Genomic DNA, 21923 nt, shown 5'->3' with positions numbered 1-21923 from the left:
AACGCACAATGTCACATTAATACAAAAAAAAAAAAAAAAAAAAAAAGAAACATACTGGATGCATCCAGCGAATTGATGGTTTCCTACCAGCCGACGTGGTGGCGGTGGCCAGCGAGGCCTGAGCAGCCTGAGCGGCCGCAGCCGCCTGAGCAGCAGCGGCCGCTTTGGCGATTTCAGATTTGGGTCGTCGTCCCCGACGACGGACACCCTCTTCCCGAACGACGGGACCCGTCAACAGCCGGTCAAACATGGCTTCCGGGAGAAAACCCTGTGCAAATTTAGATGTTGGGTTAGGAAACTGTTGTCAACAATTGCACTCTTTGACTGCCACACAACCCCCACAGGGCCAGCAGATTTTGAGCATTTTCACTCATCTTTCAAGGCAAACAGAATATTGGGCACTTATGACTACATACACATGGTGGATGGATACCATATGAAAGATTGGATTCCATTCTTTTATTAGAAAAATAAAAATACGTTTCTATCTTATTCTGTTCTTCAGGAATCATCATTTGAAAATAGGTCATTTGAGGGACATTGAGCGAAAATTGAAAAGATAAGGACAAAACAAGCTTTTTGTGAAAGATACATTTTCTCCACAACAGTGACTTTGACACTAATATTTTTGTTTAGTGACGCTCTGTGAATTAGGTTTAATGTGACCAAGGCTTTGATCATTCACGTCATCCTTGAAAACGTTCTATTTCATCGGATTCCGGCATGTTTCATTGTAAATCCATACATACGCCTTGAACCCATTGGAGATACATTGCTGCCATCTGCTGGCCAGAGTTAGTGGGTGTTTTTGATTTCACAAGTCCATTGACCAGGCAGCGCTGCACTTGGACACTGCACTGGCCATTGATAAAAGATTTAAATAAAATAAATAAATAAATGAATAAAACTTAGTTGACGTCATTTAACGTTTATGGCGGCATACATCGTGATTTTACTAAACATTAAGCGTTTTTGGCAGTCAAAGAGTTAAGATCAGAGTATACAGTGGTGCCTTGACTTGTTTCATTGGTTCCATTAGCAACCTCATAAGTCAATTTACTTGTGTATTGAATCAATTCAACCCAATTGGAAAGGAACAAAAAAAAAAAAAAAAAAAAAAAAAAAAAGCTACTAACCGACTGTTTGACAATGTCTGTCCAATCAGGTGCAATTGAAAATTCAGGGTTTTCCAATAACCATCTGGGGAGTTCCTTCATTGGAGGAGCCATGGCCCCGCCCATCTAGAAGAAGAGAAGTCTGAGTGTAATGAATGAAACAAAAAATAACAACAGTGACTCAGTCAACACTTGAGTTTTGACCTTGCGTCCATTCCGTCGGTTGACCACAGGCACTCTCTCGTCTCCAGTCAGGGTGTTGATGTCGATCTTGTTGGGATTTCGACAGCGATGACGCTTTTGTTTGGGCTTTGAGAACTGAGACAACAGTAACTCGTCGTTCTTCTAGAGTAGCGATGGGGAAACGCTTTCAGGAACTGGCAGACCAAATTGACAAACACAACAAGACGAAGACGACGTACTGGTGTGAATCCAGACATGTCCATGGTGTACGTTGGGTGCTGCCTCAGCCACTCCCCAAGCTCTTTGTTGGAAACTGTTGCTTCTTCCTCTTCCATGCTACCAGACGCAAGAGATCTCCCACTGGGGCTCTGTTCCGAGACGGCGAGGGGTCTGTGGGCACGGGCGGCATCCTGGCCGCCATCCGCACCTGAAACCTTGGCCCCATCACCATCATCCTGAGAATAGAGAGAAATGTCATTTGGATTTCTCTAACTTGACTGTACTGTTTATGTTGCCTGTGAAATGAAGACACACCGCGCCAGCTCTTTTGTTGCCCATAAACAGCAGCTCCATGCCCTCAACATTTTTCCTGCGTCCCCGCCTCCTCCTCATCATCGGCAGGTCAGCTTCCAGCGAACCATTGGCTCTGTGTCCGGAGGGTGGGGCTTGCTGCAGCAGTTCCATTTGGGCCTTTAGGGAGGGGCTTGTCACAAGAGCACTGGGGAAGCCAGCCAATGGGGGAGAGCTCTTGTGTTGATGGTGCATACCCTGGGCACCAAAAGAAAGCGGTTTTAGTTCATGGACATTTTTAATTTGTTTTCTTTCGGTATGTAAAATCTCCAGCAGCAATCGCGTTTCTTGAGGATGCAAGGAGCATACCTTGGTGAGATCTATAGCCTGACTCTGGGACTCCAGGGTAGCGTGGCTCTCTCTGAGTTGAGCAACCATCTCCATCAGGTTGCGCCTCTTGGCTGCTCTTTCTGCCTCAATCTCAATCTTCCTCCTTCGCCTCCTCCTCTGTCGAGGCACCGTTAGGCCCAGAGGATCGTCCTGCAACACAAAAAACAATTATTACCACAAAAAGAAAAGGGGCGAAGACCTTGACGCCTACAAACTTTGACACCACTACATTTATGTATTTGAAGAACTCACATGAACATGTGGTGAAAGTGTTTTCTCCTCCATCCCGCTGTAAGGAGTGAGCATCCCGGTCATTGTCAGCTCGCCCAAACTTCGCCTCTGCAGCGGGCTCTCAGTTGCTGTGGCTACTGCTGTTGTGGATATCGTGGAGCCATGACCTGGCAACATGTTGCTAGGGAAGTCAAAGATGTGGCGTCGGTTGACAGGCCACTTTCCCTTCAGGACAGCCTCACAGATGCTGTCCATCCTGTTAATCATCACTCGATCCTGAGATGTGAAGAAAAGCGAGTTTGATGACGGCATCATGCAAATAAAGTACGATTAATACAATCTGGCTCAATTCTCAGATTGCTGCAACTGATCGTGTGTTTGAATAGCACAGTATTATATTATATATTATAGCATATAGTAGGGGTGTTAAAAAAAATCGATTCGGCGATATATCGCGATACTACATCGCGCGATTCTCGAATCGATTCAATAATCGGCAGAATCGATTTTTTTTTTTTTTTTTTTTTTTTTTTTTTTTTTTTTTTTAGGATTCACACCTTGAGCATGGAAGAATGTTATCTGAACGGCACATTAAGCCTTAATATTTTTATTTTAATGCTGTTCAAATGTGAAACAGATTGCAAACTGTTTGTGTACAGTGGCTCACGGTTATAAGCCTCAAGTTTTAGATAAATATATTCATACAAATCTTACAGTGTACATGTACAAATTTACTGATAGTATTTTCTAAATTTGAATGGAAAAAAATCGCAACAATCGACTTATAAATTCGTATCGGGATTAATCGGTATCGAATCGTGACCATTCGTATCGGGATTAATCGGTATCGAATCGAATCGTGACCTGTGAATCGTGATATGAATCGAATCGTCAGGTACTAGGCAATTCACACCCCTAGTATATAGTATACAATATTGTAAGATTTGTGAGTCATACCTTACAACATAACTCAATATAATCATGTGAGCCTCCCCAACAGAATGATGAATTTCACAAGACTAACCTTAGGCCAAAGTGTGAAGGCATAAGTTCTGTCCTGTAAAGCCTGCAAGGCAGATGTTTCTGGCAGATCATCAGGGCAAAAGCCATCTCTGGTTTCATCTCGAGCAGATGTGCTCAAAGATGCAATGCTCTCCTCGTCAAAGTTCTTCTGCTCAGACACTGCACTCGCTAAGGAAAGATAGGGAAAGTCACTTTAAGGCTTAATTAAAAAGGGCTTCAACATTGTCATCAAGGGATACAAGCTCATTTTATTATCTTGCCCCTGGTACTCTGGAGCCATTTAAACTCTGTCAAGTCTTGAGAGGAAACCAGAAATAGGCCTCTGACCAAGTGATGTGAAATGATAGTGGCAGGCAACGAGGGAAAATTAATCCAAAATATATATACTGTAGTTAACACACAATAGCTCATTTTACTGTAATTAGCAAAAGAAGAAAACAAGGCAAATTATTTATATATATATATGTGCCATGATAAAGTCAAATTAAAATAACCCAATAAATGATTACTGTGTAAAAAAAAACACCCCCCCACCTTATTGTAAATCAGACATGTTCCTTCATTATTGAGCCAAAAAAGTAAAAGAATTCCCCCACCTTCCGCCTGCGATGATTTCTCTGATTTGTCATCTTCATCCATCCTCTCCTCTTCTTCTGGGCTTTTCTCTGTGTCAGGTGACTTTGGAGACTTGCTGTGCTCCCTCTCCACTCGCTCTTCCTCTTCTGCAGCATTGTGGCCCGTTTGTGCTTCAAGATCTTCTGGGACCTTCGATATCATCTGCTCCCTGGCAGTGTCAACAGGAGCCACACTTGTCTTGTCCTCAATCAAGTCTTTGTCTTGTTCAGTCTGCTTGGAAACATTCTCAGCGTTCGGTTTCATCTCCGCACCCGTCTCATTTTCTGCTATTGTTTGAGCCTCTTCTTCTTTAACACCTGATACTGGTGAAGCTGTGGCCTCTTTCTGATCTTTCACATCCACCTCACTAACCCCAGTTTTTTCAGGAGTTCCAGTCTTTAGACAGATGACACCACAAGCATCCTCTTCCTCAGCCTCCATTTTATCTTCAATCTTGGCCTCATCTTCCTCACTTTTCACATGGGTTGCCTCTCCCTCCACTTTAGCCATATGAGCTATTTCGGCAGAAGCTGCAACGCTGGCCAGCTCTGCAGACGTGAGGAGAGCTGAAGGGCTGCTCTCAGCTGTTCCTAACCCACTTTTGCAGAGCTCTCCCATGCTGACAAAAGTCCCTCGCTGGTTAGTAACGCGCTGGTGCGCCTCCAGAAAGGCCAAGGTAGGATCATTTTGGATGTGATAATCTGTTCGACTAACACCATGCTTTGAGGCTCCAATGAGGAGGTCCCTGTCATGGCGGCCACACTCCCACCACTCTGGGAGGTCTTGTGAGGGCTGACAGAGTTTAAGGCGTTCCGAGAGCAGCGGATGAGGGAGAACCTGTTCTCTGATGCGGCGAAGCAATTCGATACGATACAGAGTGCGGGAAGCACGTTCCTCTGTGATGGGGTCGATGATCAGTGTTGGGTCGGGGAGTTCTGTCCAGGCAGAAAGATACATTTATTGAGAATGTGGTGAGAATATCAAATCTATGTCCATGTGACAATGCATTCACATTTTTGAAGGAGGTAAAATTTAAATATTACAATCTGTGCTGCATTAATATGTGGACGTCTTTGTAATTTCTCACCTGTGTCAGTTTTGACCTGCATGCGACAGACACGTTTGCACATTGCAATGAAGGAATAATAATATTTCTCCAGGCTTTCGTCTGTCTTTTTGTCCAATCGAGCAAAGGCCCTAAATTGCGCCCAGTCAAATTTCTGATGTTGGGTGTCAAAGACGACTCCGAATGTGGACACAACACGGTAAAAGTCTGCCTCCTCACGACGAGTCCATCTAGAAGCAAAACAAAAATGCACAAGAGTTGAATTATTAAATAAGAGCAAACCTCTGGTCTAATAGCAGAAATTGTTATACAGTTACTTTTACGTAAATGATGTATTGGTGACATGACCAAAAGTTATGAAAACAAATAGTTTTACCTTTGTCTTCTTTCCTTATAGTACATAGCCCCATCAGTCATCAGGGCACTTGTGGTCATCACTGGTGACTCATCTGTTAGAAATTGCCCCCCTTTAGCAAAATAAGCATTTCCTTTAGTGAGGTACGGGCTTCCTTCAGCTATGAACACTGTTGCTGGATCTTGAATATAGGCTGCTGCTCCTCCGGGTGCCTCTGTAACCATTGCAATGGTAGGCAGGAATTCCCGGCGTCGTCTTCGACGCCCATCAGGTCTGTTGAGGGCCTCCTGGCGAAGCTGCTCTCTGCGATTGGAACGCTGGTAGGCAGTGATGAGGCGGCGCAGACGGGCTGTGAGAGCTGAGGCAGCCGGCCAATAGAGCCGCTCGTTGGAACCTGCAGCACCACCCGTGGAAAGAACGCCTTGACCATTTTCATCAGATTTACCTTCAGGAGTGAGAATGGGAATACAAAAATCAGCATTCATGAATGATTAACTTCAAATACATGTTGAAAAAGAAACAAACAAACCAACCATATACCGGTACACTAGCTTCTCTAAAGCTTATTATATAACATGACAATACAATACCCTCTGCTTCTCCTTCCCCAGTGTCATCGAGAGGAGAGTTGGTGAAATCATCCATGTCGTCCTTAAAATGCATCCGAAGTGGCTTGTATTCTGGATCCTCATCCTCACTGGAGAGGCAGGCAAGCAGTTTACTTTTTTGTTTTTTAACAAAAAGCTTGCTAAACTTTACAATAAGATTATCGGTATGTAAAATACCTGCTAATCTTAAACTTTGCTAATTAATAACAGACCCCCCCCCCCCCCCCCCACACACACACACACACACACACTGCATTTGCTTCAGACTTAAAAACTGTTTCCTTCTACGAACTTGATGACATATGACAGAGACTAAAAAGAAGAAAGACAGTACAAAGAGGCAGGATGAGTAAAGATGACTGTCTCTTACCCTTCGACACCATCTGTCATCATATCGTTGCCCCTCTGCTCAGCGGCAATAGCCTTGGCGTCGGGCATACCCGCCCGCTCCAAAAAACACAGGGTGGGGTCGGCTCTCATGGAGTTATACTTTTCATATCCTGAAGAGGAAATGTAAACTGTTTAAGCTTGAATTCTTAAAAGTAAATGCAGACAGACTGTAGAAGTGATAATAAGCACTAAATATGTCACCTTCCCACAATCACTTTGCTTTTTACATATCAGACACATTGTATGACTCACCAGTCCACACAGACACATGTATGTCATCGGCATCAACGTTAAATGAATAAGACAAAAACAGCAGCAGAAGGGATGACCCGAGAAACCAGCTGCTGACAAGACCAACAGCCTGTGTGTGTGGGTGTGCACTTGTGTGTTTGTTGTGCGAGTACGATTGTGTCCATGTGAGCTTGTATCCATGCAGGTGCTCTGTTGTCTCAGAGAAAAAAAAGGGGAGGAAACAAGAGCAGGAAGAAGAAAATGCGTGTCATGGAATTGATGAAAGTGAGTGGGGATGAAGAACAGTATGCGTATGCGTTTGTCCGTTAGGGGCATTCAGGCAGAACATATTCGATGTGCAGCATCCTACTGAGCTACACAGACGGGGAAAAAAGGAGGGGAAGTGAAGTAAAATACAATGCGGGAAAAGTTGGGAGTGAGTGAAAATTACACACAAATAGCAGTTGTGGAAAGAACAGAGGTGGTCCCCAAACTTTTTTCCACCACAGACCGGCTCATACAAGTCTACAACTTTCGCGGACCGGCAACTCATGGGGGGTTGCCTAGGATGTTCAGCGGCTGATTAATCAAAAGTCTACAACAACAAATACAAATCCACTATGTATTTTCATGTACCTGTGCTAGCAGCACAAACACCATAACAAGGGTAACAACAATGCTTTAATATGGCGAGGTCACGAATGGTAATGTTTATGACGGATACAAGCAACACAAAAACTGGGGTATTTTGTAGATATAACAATAATGTGAACTAAGCCCCTTTTTGATGCAATTATATGAGCATTGCCCTCCTTAAATTCGGCAACATAAGGCACCACAGAAGTCCATATGAGTAACTCACTCACCATAACGCTGGATTCAGAGCTGCGGGCCATCATGCGTGGGAATCACCTGTAGTTCTAAGTCCATGTACGCTACTTTTTTTTTCTTGGTCTATGCCTCCTGTGTAGTCTCATCACAAGGCTTTTTCTCCGTTGCAAAGAAATGTTCCAAATATGTCTGTTTTTTTACTCATTTTGCTAACTTGTCGATTAGCATCAGTGCTACTCGACTGAGATGATTAGCATCCTGACATGCCTCAAGAGTCCGTCGTAAACAGAGCGAATCCGGTCACTTTTCAAAATAAAACATTTTAAAGCCTCGACTATTCAATTAACCGGAAGTATAGTAAGTTTTATTTATTCTTTTAACTGTGTGGCTGCCGCGGCCCGGTCCAAAGTGGCCCATGGCCCGGTACCGGTCCGTGGCCTGGTGGTTGGGGACCCCACTGGTATAGAGGACAAACAAAGCATCAGGACTTTAGGCTCTTATTTCCATCCATCATATTTGTATTAGGAAAGATGTGACTCATTGTTCCTAAACGTCTCTGTCACACACATCTACATAGCCAAACGTTAATCATTGTGGCCTTCACCCTTGTGTGCGTCAGTGTGCAACGTGCTGAGTGCGCTTCTGTTTCTCTCTGAATACACAGCACAGTGTGTGTGTGCGTGCGTGTCAGCCCTCCCCCCCCCCGCCCGAGGGCCTCCCTAGTGAATGGGGATTATGATTAACTTCGGGTGAGTCCTTTTGTATTCCTCTATGTGTGTTTTGAGTGTGTGTCAGTCCTAATTCAATTATAGAGGGTGGCAATCATGGAAAAAATTATGACGATTATACCAAATTAATATGAACGAGGGTCTCCATGCACAACAAACGTCATAAAGAGTAATAATAAATGACATCATCTGCATGAGTCATATGGAAGACCAAAGGTGGGTCTCTGGTTTATTCACATTCCGTACTCAAACATTTCCAAACAAACATTTAACAAGAAACTCAATTAGCTCCATTAAATATTTGCAACGTGAATTTCTCTAAGAAAACAGGAGAGGAAACACGCCTCACCAATGTTAAACACGAGCCATCAATCACACGGCACAGCACATTGCTGACAGCAGTCGCCATAGAAACACCAATCAACTGGTGACTTGCCAAGCGGGTAGAATGTAGGTAGGGAGGTTCTTTTTGTTTGTTTTGGTTTTTCAAACGTGTTTTTAGGGTTTGGAATGCTTTATATTTGCATAAATAAATGGTAGTGAGAGTATGAACACAATATAGTTGCAGCTGTTTTAATATGGAGTTTCTTACCATGTTTGAAGACACCTATGAGCAGGGATTTGTCGGCCTCACTGTCCCACCAGTCGGTGGGGACCTCCGCATGGAAAGGCTGGGGAATCCAGACATCCAAGTCACTGTAGGGCAGATAAAACCACATCACTGATTCTCAAGCAACATTAAACTAGTATTGATTCACATTCATGTCGTTTAGTAACGCCATATCTCAAATTTACAATGTATGAAGCGGTTGAATTGATCTTACAGTAGCAAGCACCAAAATGTTTCACTATAAATCATTCATCCTCACAGCATAAATCTACTAAAGATTGTAGACCGTAATTTGGATAGAGATTTAACTGGTGGGAAAAGTGCCATCAGATTAGCATGAGGAGGAGTGACTGGCTATTACTGGTATGAAAGACATAGTTACTGGTGCCTACATTGATACAACAGACATTTAAATGAGTTGGCAATGCCCAAATATTGTGCACAAATCGGATCTGATGACTTGTCAATAGCAGAAAACTCAAAGTCATACATATGGAAAAATATTGGCTCATCATTTCTGAAAATACAATATTTTCCATGCAACCTGCTCCACAGATACCTTCTGCATTGTGGCAGGCACCAAAATACAAATCCCTCCATTATGTAAACAGACCACAATACACAATATAGACAATGGAAGCTGAGAAACAGAGGGTGACGAGAGAAGAGAACACAAGGAAATTGTCCGTTATCTCGGAAAACAGCAGCATGCCCGGTCTTTGGCAACACGCGCATGAGAGTGTGCCAACACGGTCGTGCTAAATCCCCCTGGCATATGTTGGCACGATGGCATCCCGTATGCTTGCTCTTGCTCTCTCTTACTTGAACGCACGCATGGCTGTGGCAAAGTAACCATGGTGTGGGTGGGTGTTTGGGGGGTTGAGGGAGTGGGGCGGTGGCGACCAACACAAAGTACACGTGCTGCACATTATAAATACTTTCACATCTGGGTGAAAAGGTTTTCAGAGGGGGCTGGGAGTTGAGACCAAAGTGGTCTGCAGAGAGGACAAATGGACAGATGGTAAAATAAAGAGTATAACACAAGAGAAGGAGGATGCAATGTAGGAGTCAGGATGAGGATGAGAGTGCACAAGCAAAAAGTTTAGGGCAGATGCCAAATGACCAGTAGCTCATCAAAGCCAAAATGGGTCAAATAAAGAAACAACCATCTACTTCCCAAAAATAACTTTACAGAGACCTTGTAGGAACAGAGGCTGCCAAAGAGGCCACTTGAAGAGACAAAAATACACTTGTTGTAATAATTTAGGTCATGGTCATAAATAACCCTTTCACAGCTCACTGTCAAGACGTTTCCATAGCTATCAATCTTGCAATCTACACAAACGCCGTAATCTGTGAGTAGTGGGGCAAATCATATGAGTTTTGTGATCAGATATGTTACTACTACTGTAATAAAAACCATCAAGATTGGAATTGATTTACAACTAGTTGACTATTACATATACTATTGCCACTGTTTGACTGCCTTTGCATGCATTTGATTGTGTCATCAACCACTTCAGAAAATATTTAGAATAACCGTCCGGTTCTAACAGCTAAATGAAATTGAATTTGAATTAATGAAATTGAAATGGAGCTTGTTGCTCAAAAAAATAATGAAATGAATGCTAGAAGGGAAAAGAACCAAAATAGCTGGAGAAAATAGGAAAGAGAAGTGCTGCCTTAAGAGGGCATATGTGACTAAATTAATAGTAACTAAAGATTGATTGAAAACAATTTAAAGTACACCAACCTGGAGTCAGCTCCATCCAGGATGCGTTCTGCTTGATCTCCGATGACTTCCTGTCTCAGATAATACAGCATTCTCACCCTCAGCAACACCCTAACAAAAAATAAAGACATGGAAGAAGAAGAAAAAAGAAAGGTTTATCACTAAATGGCCATTAAGACTCACGTGGGACGGAATGCATGCCATGAACTACAGTTAAACTGCCCAAAAAAAGCTTAAGAGTCACCTGTATCAGTTCAACTTCTCAGTGCATGTTTCTCCAACTAACTTAGCTTAGCATAGCTTGTTCCCCGCCAGGCGGCCACCATCAAGACAAAAATACATACATTCCAAACAATTTGCATTTTACATCAACATTCAACCATATTTACAATTTCATATGTACCATGGATGAAATATTGTAATCAATCATGATTTCACAACTGGCGCACAAAGCTCGCCATCAGCGCTCATTCATTCTGAATAGGGAGTCAATTGTCATTTCATTTGGCTGCCTCACAGAGTCAACTTTTCCTCATACTCATTCGCCAGCATCCGAAGCCCCCCCGGCGGCCACTAAAACCACCATTCCTGAGGCGGGAGCCATGACCGTGGGCCGGGGGAGGTATGCTCCGGGCTACGACTGGAGCTCTCATTCAAATGAATGGGAACACACAACCCCGCTCTGCCTTCACAATTTAGTCTATTAAAAAAAAATCTTCCACTTGTACATATTAAATTGTAAATATGGTTCAGCGTTACTGTAAAACACTATTTTGCAGGCACCTCTGCCTCGCTCGCGTAAAATCAGAAAATGGACGTATGCTTGCTTGCTGTGCCGCTGTCTGCCAATCAGATGACAGAGAAGACATGGCTCAGCTTTATACCAGAAGGCCGGCGCTTCAGAACCACCCGAGATGGTTCTAAAAGCGGTTCAATTGCAACTGGTCGTCCCCAAACAAGTCAAATGGAAAGGCGAACATCCGAGGCCAAAGAAGGCGATCTCCTTGAGGAACCACGCCAATTGAAAAGTGGCATATAGAACAGTGGCCTTGCCCACCAGGAGGGACCACAAACTTGCAGCAACGAGGGGGAAGGGCATACAGGAAGTAACTTGGTACTAATTCTGCAGTGCGTGCGTGTGTTTGTAGCAATGGCATAAGTAGCAGCACACCGTGCGTGTGTGCGTGTGCGTGTTTGCTGGCAGCCTCTCTATGCTCATCCATCAATGTGCCAGGCCTGATTAGCCACACAACACTGTGCTCCAGCCTAGCAGATGGCACCACATAATCACCCCCCCAAGTGTGTGCGTGCGCATGCGTGCGTATATACACATATGCATATATCTGTGAGCGTGTATGGGTACACCTTTCACCGACTTCCAACAGGTCTGCCTGCCTTTTCTGACACATAGCCAGCTGGGCAAATGTATGGACACATGTGCATACTTACACAGAAATGCATTCGTACAGAACACATACACACACAAAGAAGTTCCACTTAGCGGGCCAGAGAATGTTTATAAAAAAATAAAAAAATAAAATAAAATAAAACTTTTACCGCAGAAAAACATTGAAAAAAAACAGTACAGGATCCAACTGTTTCACAAGTGTTTACAATGAGTTTGAGATGGAGATGGTGTCTTTACATTTCATGAATTTATATAGCGCTGTTGCTTTTCCCCTCCACTATCAGAGGTTACATGTTTCTGTGAACTAAATGGGAAAATCAGGCAGGTGGACACGAGCAACAATAGAGCCTGTTAATGCCCTGTCCCGTTTTAAAACATCACTAATATAATACTTAATGACACAACCTACATTTTAACACGGTCATGCAGTTAATCCTCTAGCTATCACCATCAAATTCTGGGGGGAGCGTGTTTGTGAGTGTAACATACTTGTTACAGTGATGCTTCAAGTGCCTCTTGTAGCTATCCTCTTGCAGTAGATGGTCAGGATTACAGCTAGCAAGCCAATCCGCTCTTGGTGTTTGTGGGGCTGGGGCAGCGGGTTTCCCTTTTTTGCCCTTTCTGCCTCGAGGTACTGGTGTTGACAGACCTGAAGAAAAGGGGAACGCAGAAAGGGGTAAGTAGGGTTTCTCCCCAGTAAAGTTGCTAAAAAAAAACCAAAAACAACTTATTGCACAAAACATTCCAAAGATGGTCTCTTAGCACGGCAATGGAGGATGTACAGTATGCAAGTTTATTTTAGTCACTGCCTGGTACACTGTGTCAAGTCTGTCCCAAATCTCAACAGAGCAGCACCCACATTAACTCATTCACTGCCAGCCATTTTAGAAAATGTCAAAAATTTCAATACCCACGTGGTATTACATTCAATAATTATATATAAAGCGAATCTTCCAAATGACTGAAAAGACTACCGACGTTTTGCCTCGTCCCGTTCTTTTATAATTGACAGTAGAAAAATGTCGGTTTGCCAAAATACAGCCATTTCTCCCATGGACTCTGAAACTGTGTTTATTTCGTATAAAATGGGGCAATGATGTCATCTACCGGTGGTTGGGCATCAGTAAAGTTGTTTCCAAGTTTGACATTTTACATTTACAGTGGAGCATAATCAGATTCCCCCCCATCTATCCCCGCTCTAAAAAATACAATTGACAAGTATACTTGTCAAAGGCAGTGAATTTAAAGGGACAGTGTGTAAAAGTTCACCACTAGATGTCGCTTGAATACAGGCAAAGCATGCGCACTACGGTGACTCAGACACCGCACTTTACAAGCCTACCCCCCGTTCTTATTTTGCATGAGCGAACAAGCATCTCTGCGGCTTGGCAGCCGGTGTGAACCCTAGTGAGAGACAGCGAAAGACCAACCGAGCCAGGAATAGCCAGAGTAGCTAACAAGAGCGGCTAGCGGGAGACGTTAGTTTAAGGAGAAAAAAATAAATAAAAAAAATCAATAAAAAAAAAGCTAGTAAAAGCTTCTGAGAGCAAAGTAAAAGGTGACAAGTGGTGGGAGCACGAATCACAGGTTTTAGCAACCACCTGCAGGCCCTAGCTGTGGAAGGTAAGCGGTGGTGAACCCAGTGCTACAAGCAACACCAGGACCAACAATAGCTGCATTTCTATTACCCCAAAAATAAAAGCAATATTGTACTATTTCGATAAAGTACGATTTCGATGTGTCGGTGTTTCCGAGTGTTTCGCTCCTGAGGCGCAATTCTCGGAATTTCCTGTCTCGCGAGACCTCGCTGGTCTGTAGGAGGTGCTCATTGATTACGGAAGACTGATGCCCGGTGGAGTTTTCTCATCCGGACAAGAATCATATTTATTTACTTTTTTTCCTCCCATGTCACTTCAGGGGCTCCGTAAAAAAACACCTCATGAGAGCGCCAAAACCTTTTTGTGATATTTGAGAGTTTTTGGCGTCTGAGTAACCTACTTTTTCATAAAGAAAAACAATATAGGATATACTTAGTTTTATTTATCATCACTTCCTTGTTCGTCAGGCAGGGCGCTTCTTTGATTGGCTACAGGCCATTCACGTCAGAGTCCAGAATGAAATGAGAGAGAGGGGAGACGTCAGCTTTCTCCACAGACAAAGGTATTTGGTCATAAATACTGAACATGTTTAATATTTAAGATGGTTGGCTCACACTCGTTTTGGACTTTCGTGTAGGGACAAATAGATGCTTAACTCATCTGCTCCCAAAAACATATAAATACGTTCTATTTTAAATGTATTAAGTGTCCCAAAGATGTATTTATACGTTCTTTAATTTTTTTGAAGAAAAAAATCAGGACAAAAACGGCAAGATTGTCTTAATGTGTGTACTCGGCCAGAGGGAAAGAGCAGATTTGATCCAGAATATACATTAATTGTGTTAAGTATAATACAACAAGCACAGCACACATGTTAATTTGCATAGCAAGTCAAGTCCTCGTTTATTTATCATTCATATAGCAGTGATGTACGTGCAATTACCAGAGTGGTTGCTCAATGTCTTAGTTGTTCCATCTTCGCATGGTGTGATCAGATCCCATATAAAGCTTTTGATGTTCTCATCACCACGGTAATGCAACAGACAGTATGCTAGGAGCGCTCTGCAGATTGTCTCCACATCAGCTTCCTTCAGGGGGCGCTTGAAGCGGCCATGAGCCAGGATGTCACTCCATCTGCCCCAACTTCACAACAGAGAAGTGATTAACTTTTATGTGTACAGATTGCACTTTATACAATACCATATTAACCTCTGATTTAACTTTGACCATGAACATGGAAAATACAAGTCCGCTGTGAAACATCATGAAAATGAATATGTACCAGTACTTACTGAAAACAATTACACGACAAGTACATTCCCAAATTATTCATGGCAAAAAAAAAATAAAAAAAAAAGCAACATTAAAAACATTCAGAGAGCCTGTAATTTGATAACTAAACTATCTTGATGATGAACATAACCTCAATCTTTCATGAATGTCCACATCATGGTGTCTAACAGCTCAGAGATATACACGCACACGGAACAAGAATGGCAACTCTACCTGTAAGTTGTAACCCACCTAGCACAATCAGACTCACTCTTCAGTGCGTCGTTCTGACTGCCTCCAAACAGCAACTAATCCTAAAGATTATGTAGTGGCAGAGCAGTCTTTCACACTGTCCAGTTCTGAGCAATAAATAAATAAATTAAAATTCTCCTCTGTTGCATTTTAGTGTTCACTGAACCATGTCAGCTGACCTTACTCTGATTCAAGACTGGTTAAAATTGTGGACAAGTGAGAGGGACTGACATGAATGACAGGAAAAGACGACAAGCATTCACTAGCAAGAGCAGACCCAATAAAGACTGTTTTTGTGTCCTACAGCCTCAGGCCACAAGGCTAGACTGCAACAATAACAATGCCCACATCGCACTAGCACCACTGCTCTTCCTTGCACACACAGTCACGCCAAGTCAGCCATGAAAATGGATATGCTCACTGTATAATGACCATCTATCTGCAAGTGTACCAATTTCCTCATGTGCCCTGGATAGCATTGTGTTGCCACAGAACATAAAGGCTGTTATATCACGTTTACAAATGGTAGTTATCGGATGAGCTTCTTCTAAACCACCTGCATGTCAAATTTTGTTTAACTCAAAATGTATACAGTAAACCTTGACATATTTAAATGAAACCAACCCATAGACTAGCAGGTTCTTCTCTACTCTGAAGCACTCAGATCGAGGGTATCCCTGAACTTTGTCTTGGGGCCGTCGTGGTTTGGACAAGGGTCTGCTGGGTTCATCCTCTTCACTCTCCAGCTCTGAGAAATCCATCATCTCGTCCTCTTTCACACTGCTGTAGTGACGCGTCTGCTTTCTTACTCTTGGTGTGTCTATCACCAGTGTGTTCTGGGTCAACAAAAACAAAAAGAAAATACGCGTAATTAGATGGCATACAATGTTGACATTTTACTGGCATGATATTTGTGAATAGTGTCATTCATATAAGTTTCATTCCATTCTCTGGGCAATGAATCGATCGCAACCAGTCTGCTCTGGTTGTCTTAGGCACAATCCCAATACCGCCCCTTACCCCTTGTCTTGTCCATCCCCCTTAGGAACTAGGGCTGAGTATTGCCAACAACCTCACGATACGATTCGCATCACAATACACGGGTCACGATACAATACGTAAAACGGTACAATACATAAAGCAATACATATGTATCCCAATATATGATATTCAAGGCGATACATATCCCGATATTTTACATTAATTTACTTGCATTTTATTATAACAGTCATATGTATACCTAAATTATATGTTTATTATGCTGGATAGCAAAAATGTTTGTTAGCAGCTCTTCTGGTTTACCACCAAGCGGCATGCCTGGTCTAAATGTGCACGCCCTGCAGAGCAAGGAGCTGTTTCACAGAAATATTTGGAGACATAAAACAGTATTTTTTTTTCATCTCACATTCTATTTCGTTTTTAAACAAAATGTAAGAAAACTGGTACATTAAGAAACATGTACCATGTTATGTTTATAAGTAAACAAATGCTGATATTCTTCCTGTTTTAATTTTTCTTATCAAGAGACAGTGTCCAATCACTGGTGACCTATTTTTAAAACAGACTTCACACGTACACTTTTTTTTTTTTTTTTTTTTTTTTTAAATCTAAGTACAATGCAAACTAAGGCATTCCAAAGTCTCTTTACTCGCTCAACGACTCCCTCGCGCTCCACCTGCACCTACATTAATTGAAGGCAATTAATATCAAAGACGGTGCTGTTTTTTTTTTTTTTTTTTTTTTTTGGTACAATGCAAGCTGCAAAGGCACCAGTGTCTCCTCTGCTCCCACTTCTCCTGCGCAACTTCAAAGAGGCTGTACAGCCTTGCGCAAGCAACGCATATTTAACTGTCTAAAGTTATTGAGCAATATCGATTCTGACGCCTGCGTATCAATACGTGTATTGTAATGAGGCCCGCAACGATATATTGCCATATCAATTTTTTTTTAAGCACACCCCGCCCTATTAGGAACATGCGTTCACGTGGACAAAGGAGTTTCCCAAATCTCCGTAAATTGTAGGGGTCGAGTTACAGACAGTTGCCGGTCCCTTGTCATGACAATAGACGTCAACCTCCCTAGGTTCTACCTTACTACAGTCACACCCAGGGCCGGACTGGGACACATTTTCAGCCCTGGAGTTTCTGAGCTCAGACCGGCCCACTTTAGTTCACATTTTAACGAACATACACAATTTTACAGTTTGTGCATCAATGTAAAGTAGATTTAAGAGGTTTTAAGTGTAGTACAACGTCCAGTTGTGATCAATTCAATACCCGGGGAATTTACTGTCAATTTCAACTAAGAACCATGTTGTAATTTCAGATGGTCCCAAGGCCAATGAAGCCATTTGCTTCATTCATATACAGTAAGTCCAAGAGTTAATTTGTTACAATTTTTGACATCTAAGATGCAGCATATTAAAATGACCTGTTCTGTACAAAATTAGAATTGGATATTTTTCCATGTTCCATTCCTGCCGGTGAGAAAATTGCTTGTCAGCTCACATAAACTACCAATAATTATGTTGTCTAATTAATTACATTTTGTTTAATTAAGTTAAATGCCTCCTGCTCACAATCACAAATATGTGCAAGCTGGGCAGTAGTTAGCGCAACCATTATCACAGAAGGCTACAGTCATTTCCATTTTATAACATCACACAGTAAGAAATCTCAGGGTAGCAGCCCAAGTGGAGCATATTCATACTCTTCGAGCTGGATTAAGTGTTCCGATGGAGGCTTCTATGAGAAGGCATAAAATACAAACCAGGAGGCACAGATACACATCGGAACACAATTTAATGGCATGAAGAAGGAATGATAGCAAGAATATTAAGCTGTCAGTTATTGTGTTTGAGTGTGTCTCTTATGAATGTGTATGACTGAGCTTGTTATTGTGAGCAAAACCCAGAGTGATATCTGTGAACCCTCAAGGCATCTGCGTTTTTGTTAAGTAGTAACTAAGCAGCTTACGCTCTCAATCTCAAAACCCCCACACTGGCACATTCACAATAGGAACATGGGAAACAGGTAATTAAAGGAGAGTATGAGAGGCCAATATGAATAAATCTCTATTATTCTTTTTGTATAGCTCAGTTAATTTTTTGGTACTTGCATATAGGGACTAGTGACACCACCGGTGTACGGGGGGGGGGGGACAAAAAGAGAAGCATTTTTATCCTAAACTTGTAGAACCGTGTATATGTTTTACCCGTCCATTGATGGCATCCAGGTCCAGTTCTGCCTTCTTGGCCCATTTTTGCCAAAAGTCGGGATCCTCCAGAGAAATGTCTGTTCTGTTGCCAGGAGCAACAAAACTGGCCTTTTGAAATGGAACAGAAGTTGAATCGGTGACAATCGGGTAGCAGAAATTAACAAATTATATATGAACTTTAATTTTGGGATAAGTAACGTCTTTACCTTGGCGAAGGTAGAGCCTTTGCCCTCAGACTCAATAGTTATGGTGTGGGTCCGTCTTTGAAGGATCTGGTCAATGTCTTCCTCACAGAATTTGGAGCCTTCATCCTCCTCATCCATTAGAGCACCGTACGCTCCCTTTCTCAGTAGGTCTTCAATCTCTTTCTTGGACAATTGCTGAACCTGGAAAAGAAATACAATATTGTTACTGAACAAATTATTTGTGCTGGTACATGCTACACTGTTCATCTGAAAGTTGTACAGTATATTTGAGGAATGTCATCTGAAGTTAACCAATAAAGGTACAAAAAAAACAAAAAAAACAAAAGAGCCGATATGCACATTCATCTGAGCTACTGGATGTGCATCTTACCCCACTGTTGGCATTCTCGCGCCCACTCATGCTCTGGAGGACAGCCTTGTCAAGACCCAGCTTCAGACTGGCCTTATCAAACATCTCCCTCTCATAGCTGTTCCTGGTGATTAGCCGATAGATTTTGACAGCTTTGGACTGGCCAATACGATGACATCTTGCCTGGGCCTGGAAAAGGAACATTCTCAGAAGCATACAACAATATACCACATTTTAGGATTACAACTGTTAGACTACTCCTGTTCCTTTGCGGTTGGCAGGGTCCCTCCACTTAATTCATACCTGCAGGTCATTCTGAGGGTTCCAATCAGAATCAAAGATAATGCAAGTATCTGCTGCAGTCAAGTTAATGCCAAGTCCACCAGCTCTTGTACACAGCAGGAAGACAAAACGGTCAGAATCTGGTCTGGAGAAGCGGTCTATGGCTGCCTGCCGCAGATTACCACGAACTCTGCCATCAATACGCTCATAGGGATAACTGGACACAGAAAATGCCCCGCCAGGTGTAAATAATCATGCCCGTGACAAGTTACTATAGTAGAGAGCTCTTGAATGCCAAACCAGCATCCTCTTTTTCACCATTCTCACCGTTTCTGGATGAGATAATCCTCCAAAATGTCCAGGCAACGGACCATTTGACTGAAAACCAGAACTCTGTGACCACCGGCCTTCAATTTAGGCAGTAGCTTGTCAATGAGCACCAGCTTGCCAGCAGCATGGACCATCGCTTGAAGAGGCATATCTGGCATGTCTGTTCCACTGTGGGAGTCCCTAAACTCCTCAATGATCTTCTCTTCCGCTCCTGCATTATATGACAAAAATGTAAATGGTCAACCGGAACAACTGCTTTGCTGGGTTACATTTATTTGGGGCTTTGGATGTATACCGTTAATGAGATAGGGATGGTTACAACATTTCCTTAGCTCCATCATAGTGTTGAGGAGGTTGGGAACACCTCCGCCTCCTCCACTACAACCCCCCCCACCCCCGCCCCCTCCTCCTGCACCTCCTTTTGACAAGAAGGAGAAGTTCTTCTCCAGAATTGCTCGATAGTATTTCTTCTGGATGTTGGTGAGCTCCACCTACCGGAAAGAGATGACATATTATTGTTACATTTCAACAGAATAAACGAAACAGATTACTATCTGATTATTGATGAAGCCAGAGTCTCACCTCAATGATCGTCTCCTCCTTTGGTGCCAGGTTCTTTTCAACATCCTCCTTTAGTCTTCTCAACATCATGGGTTTCAGAATGCCTTGCAGATTCTGAACCTATGATACAGACATGGTGTTAAGACTTTATATGGAGACTGAACTCAGGTTTAGAGTTTAAGGATTGTACACAACCCACAAATTATATTCCTACCTGTTCTTCAGTCTTAAGGTCTCCAAATTCAGTCATGAATGTTTGTTCAGATGGGAAACGTTCTGGTTCCAGAAAGTTGAGTAAGCTAAAAAGCTCCTCCACTGTGTTCTGAAGGGGAGTCCCTGTCAACAAAACTTTGTGTTCCTGGATGAAAAGGTAGCAAGTGACAAGAAATTCAGCAAGTGGGGGGATCAAAAAATAAAATTCCTTAAAAATTATGTAGGTTGGACATTACAAGTGTCTGTGATTGAACATACTGGTTAACTCATGGAAAACATCTTTTTGGTCTACCGTCTGAAGCACAATAAATAAAATCCCCATCAAATACATGAAAAAAAAACCCCAACATCCTTTAAGCACCCAAATATCAAACAATGCCCACGCTCACCATATCCATCATCTTGAGTCCTTCCAGTAGTTTGCAGTTCCGATTTTTTAGGCGGTGGGCTTCATCTATAACCACACAGCGCCATGGAATTCCACGAAGCTCTGGACAGTCGGCCAGAATCATCTCAAAGGTGGTTATAACAGCATCAAACCGATAAGCTCCCTTGATTATTTTACCCTTGGGAAGGCATGATAACAAGCAACAGAGATTGATTAATAAAATGTCTCAGTGCTCCCATCAAAATGCAGGACTTTTCACTTTTAACAAGAAATAAGAGGTGAAAAATACATTTGACACAATTTTATCATCTTATGTTGACTACCTCATTGTTAACTCAAAATTCAAAAGTTTGTTAATTGGGGCGGGGGGGGATCACCTGCTTTAATGTATGGTCAACGAAGCTGAACAAATCAAACTATACTGTACTGTGGACTTCAAGATTACCTTTGCTTAGAGGAACAAAAAGTAGCTCACAAGGACCCTACTGTGAAAAATTTGTTTCTTCCTAGAAATATTGTGAATATAGCTTATAATGTCAGAGATGCCAAAATCTATCTATATAACATTGAGGAACATAGTCGATATTTTGCCATGAAGATTTAAATTTGTTCAGCAACATTTGCGTCTCAGCCAAAAATCACAAATATGCCATCCGAAAGACACTTGAACAACAACAATATTTTCTTTGAATGGTTTTGGGTGAGAAAATATTGATTTATTCAATACGATGTCTTGGCACTTAATTGCTAAATATTTAATGATGTAGTAATAGCTTACAGAATGGAACAAGAAATGTCAGGTTGTAAGGTAGTAACAGATAGTAAGAGATTAATTGCTTAAAAACATCACAGTAAAATAAGATGTAATGTAATTTTGAGAACATTTATTGTGCAGATGACAAAAGTCAAACTCGCTACTATTTCGAAAACAAACGATAACTCTGACAATATATTAATATACTTTTCATCTTGGTGACCCCCTCCTTAAGGCTGACATAAAATATGTGATAACACAATTCAGTTTTGGTTTTCAAACTGTATACTGTGTGTTCTACTTTCTCACTAGACACTTAGTTGTTGTTCATAGTTGGCTACTCTCTGCATTCATGAATGTGTTTCCTATGTTCATTGTGTGTAAATTGTACAGTAGCAACAGTTACATTTAATGACAGTTTTGTATGGCTTAGCCTTAGCATGTTTTCTCCTGTTAAATAACACTCGTTTTGTGTG

The 21923-nt window shown here is 42.1% G+C and overlaps 1 protein-coding gene across 4 annotated transcripts in view; it reads right to left on the bottom strand.

Moving 5' to 3' along the window:
- Positions 1-21923, bottom strand: part of chd7 (chromodomain helicase DNA binding protein 7) — a 96420-nt gene that overhangs the window by 2809 nt on the left and 71688 nt on the right. For all 4 annotated transcript variants that reach the window (XM_077536962.1, XM_077536944.1, XM_077536971.1 and 1 more), the window contains 27 exons: positions 20695-20871; positions 20307-20450; positions 20114-20212; positions 19827-20022; positions 19529-19742; positions 19223-19418; positions 18941-19108; positions 18571-18750; positions 18362-18472; positions 15773-15984; positions 14568-14767; positions 12516-12675; positions 10640-10729; positions 8869-8972; positions 6467-6596; positions 6079-6185; positions 5510-5933; positions 5155-5363; positions 4049-5002; positions 3454-3620; positions 2451-2705; positions 2178-2348; positions 1833-2066; positions 1538-1753; positions 1320-1460; positions 1137-1241; positions 88-268 (listed from right to left, as the gene is read on the bottom strand). In XM_077536962.1, coding sequence (XP_077393088.1) covers positions 88-268; positions 1137-1241; positions 1320-1460; positions 1538-1753; positions 1833-2066; positions 2178-2348; positions 2451-2705; positions 3454-3620; positions 4049-5002; positions 5155-5363; positions 5510-5933; positions 6079-6185; positions 6467-6596; positions 8869-8972; positions 10640-10729; positions 12516-12675; positions 14568-14767; positions 15773-15984; positions 18362-18472; positions 18571-18750; positions 18941-19108; positions 19223-19418; positions 19529-19742; positions 19827-20022; positions 20114-20212; positions 20307-20450; positions 20695-20871 — 5545 coding nt within the window. The remainder of the gene's footprint in view (positions 1-87; positions 269-1136; positions 1242-1319; positions 1461-1537; positions 1754-1832; positions 2067-2177; positions 2349-2450; positions 2706-3453; positions 3621-4048; positions 5003-5154; positions 5364-5509; positions 5934-6078; positions 6186-6466; positions 6597-8868; positions 8973-10639; positions 10730-12515; positions 12676-14567; positions 14768-15772; positions 15985-18361; positions 18473-18570; positions 18751-18940; positions 19109-19222; positions 19419-19528; positions 19743-19826; positions 20023-20113; positions 20213-20306; positions 20451-20694; positions 20872-21923) is intronic.

The sequence above is a fragment of the Festucalex cinctus genome, chromosome 1 (genome assembly GCF_051991245.1).
Source record: "Festucalex cinctus isolate MCC-2025b chromosome 1, RoL_Fcin_1.0, whole genome shotgun sequence".
NCBI classification, from domain to species: Eukaryota; Metazoa; Chordata; class Actinopteri; order Syngnathiformes; family Syngnathidae; genus Festucalex; species Festucalex cinctus.
This window is presented reverse-complemented; position numbering and strand designations above follow the sequence as displayed.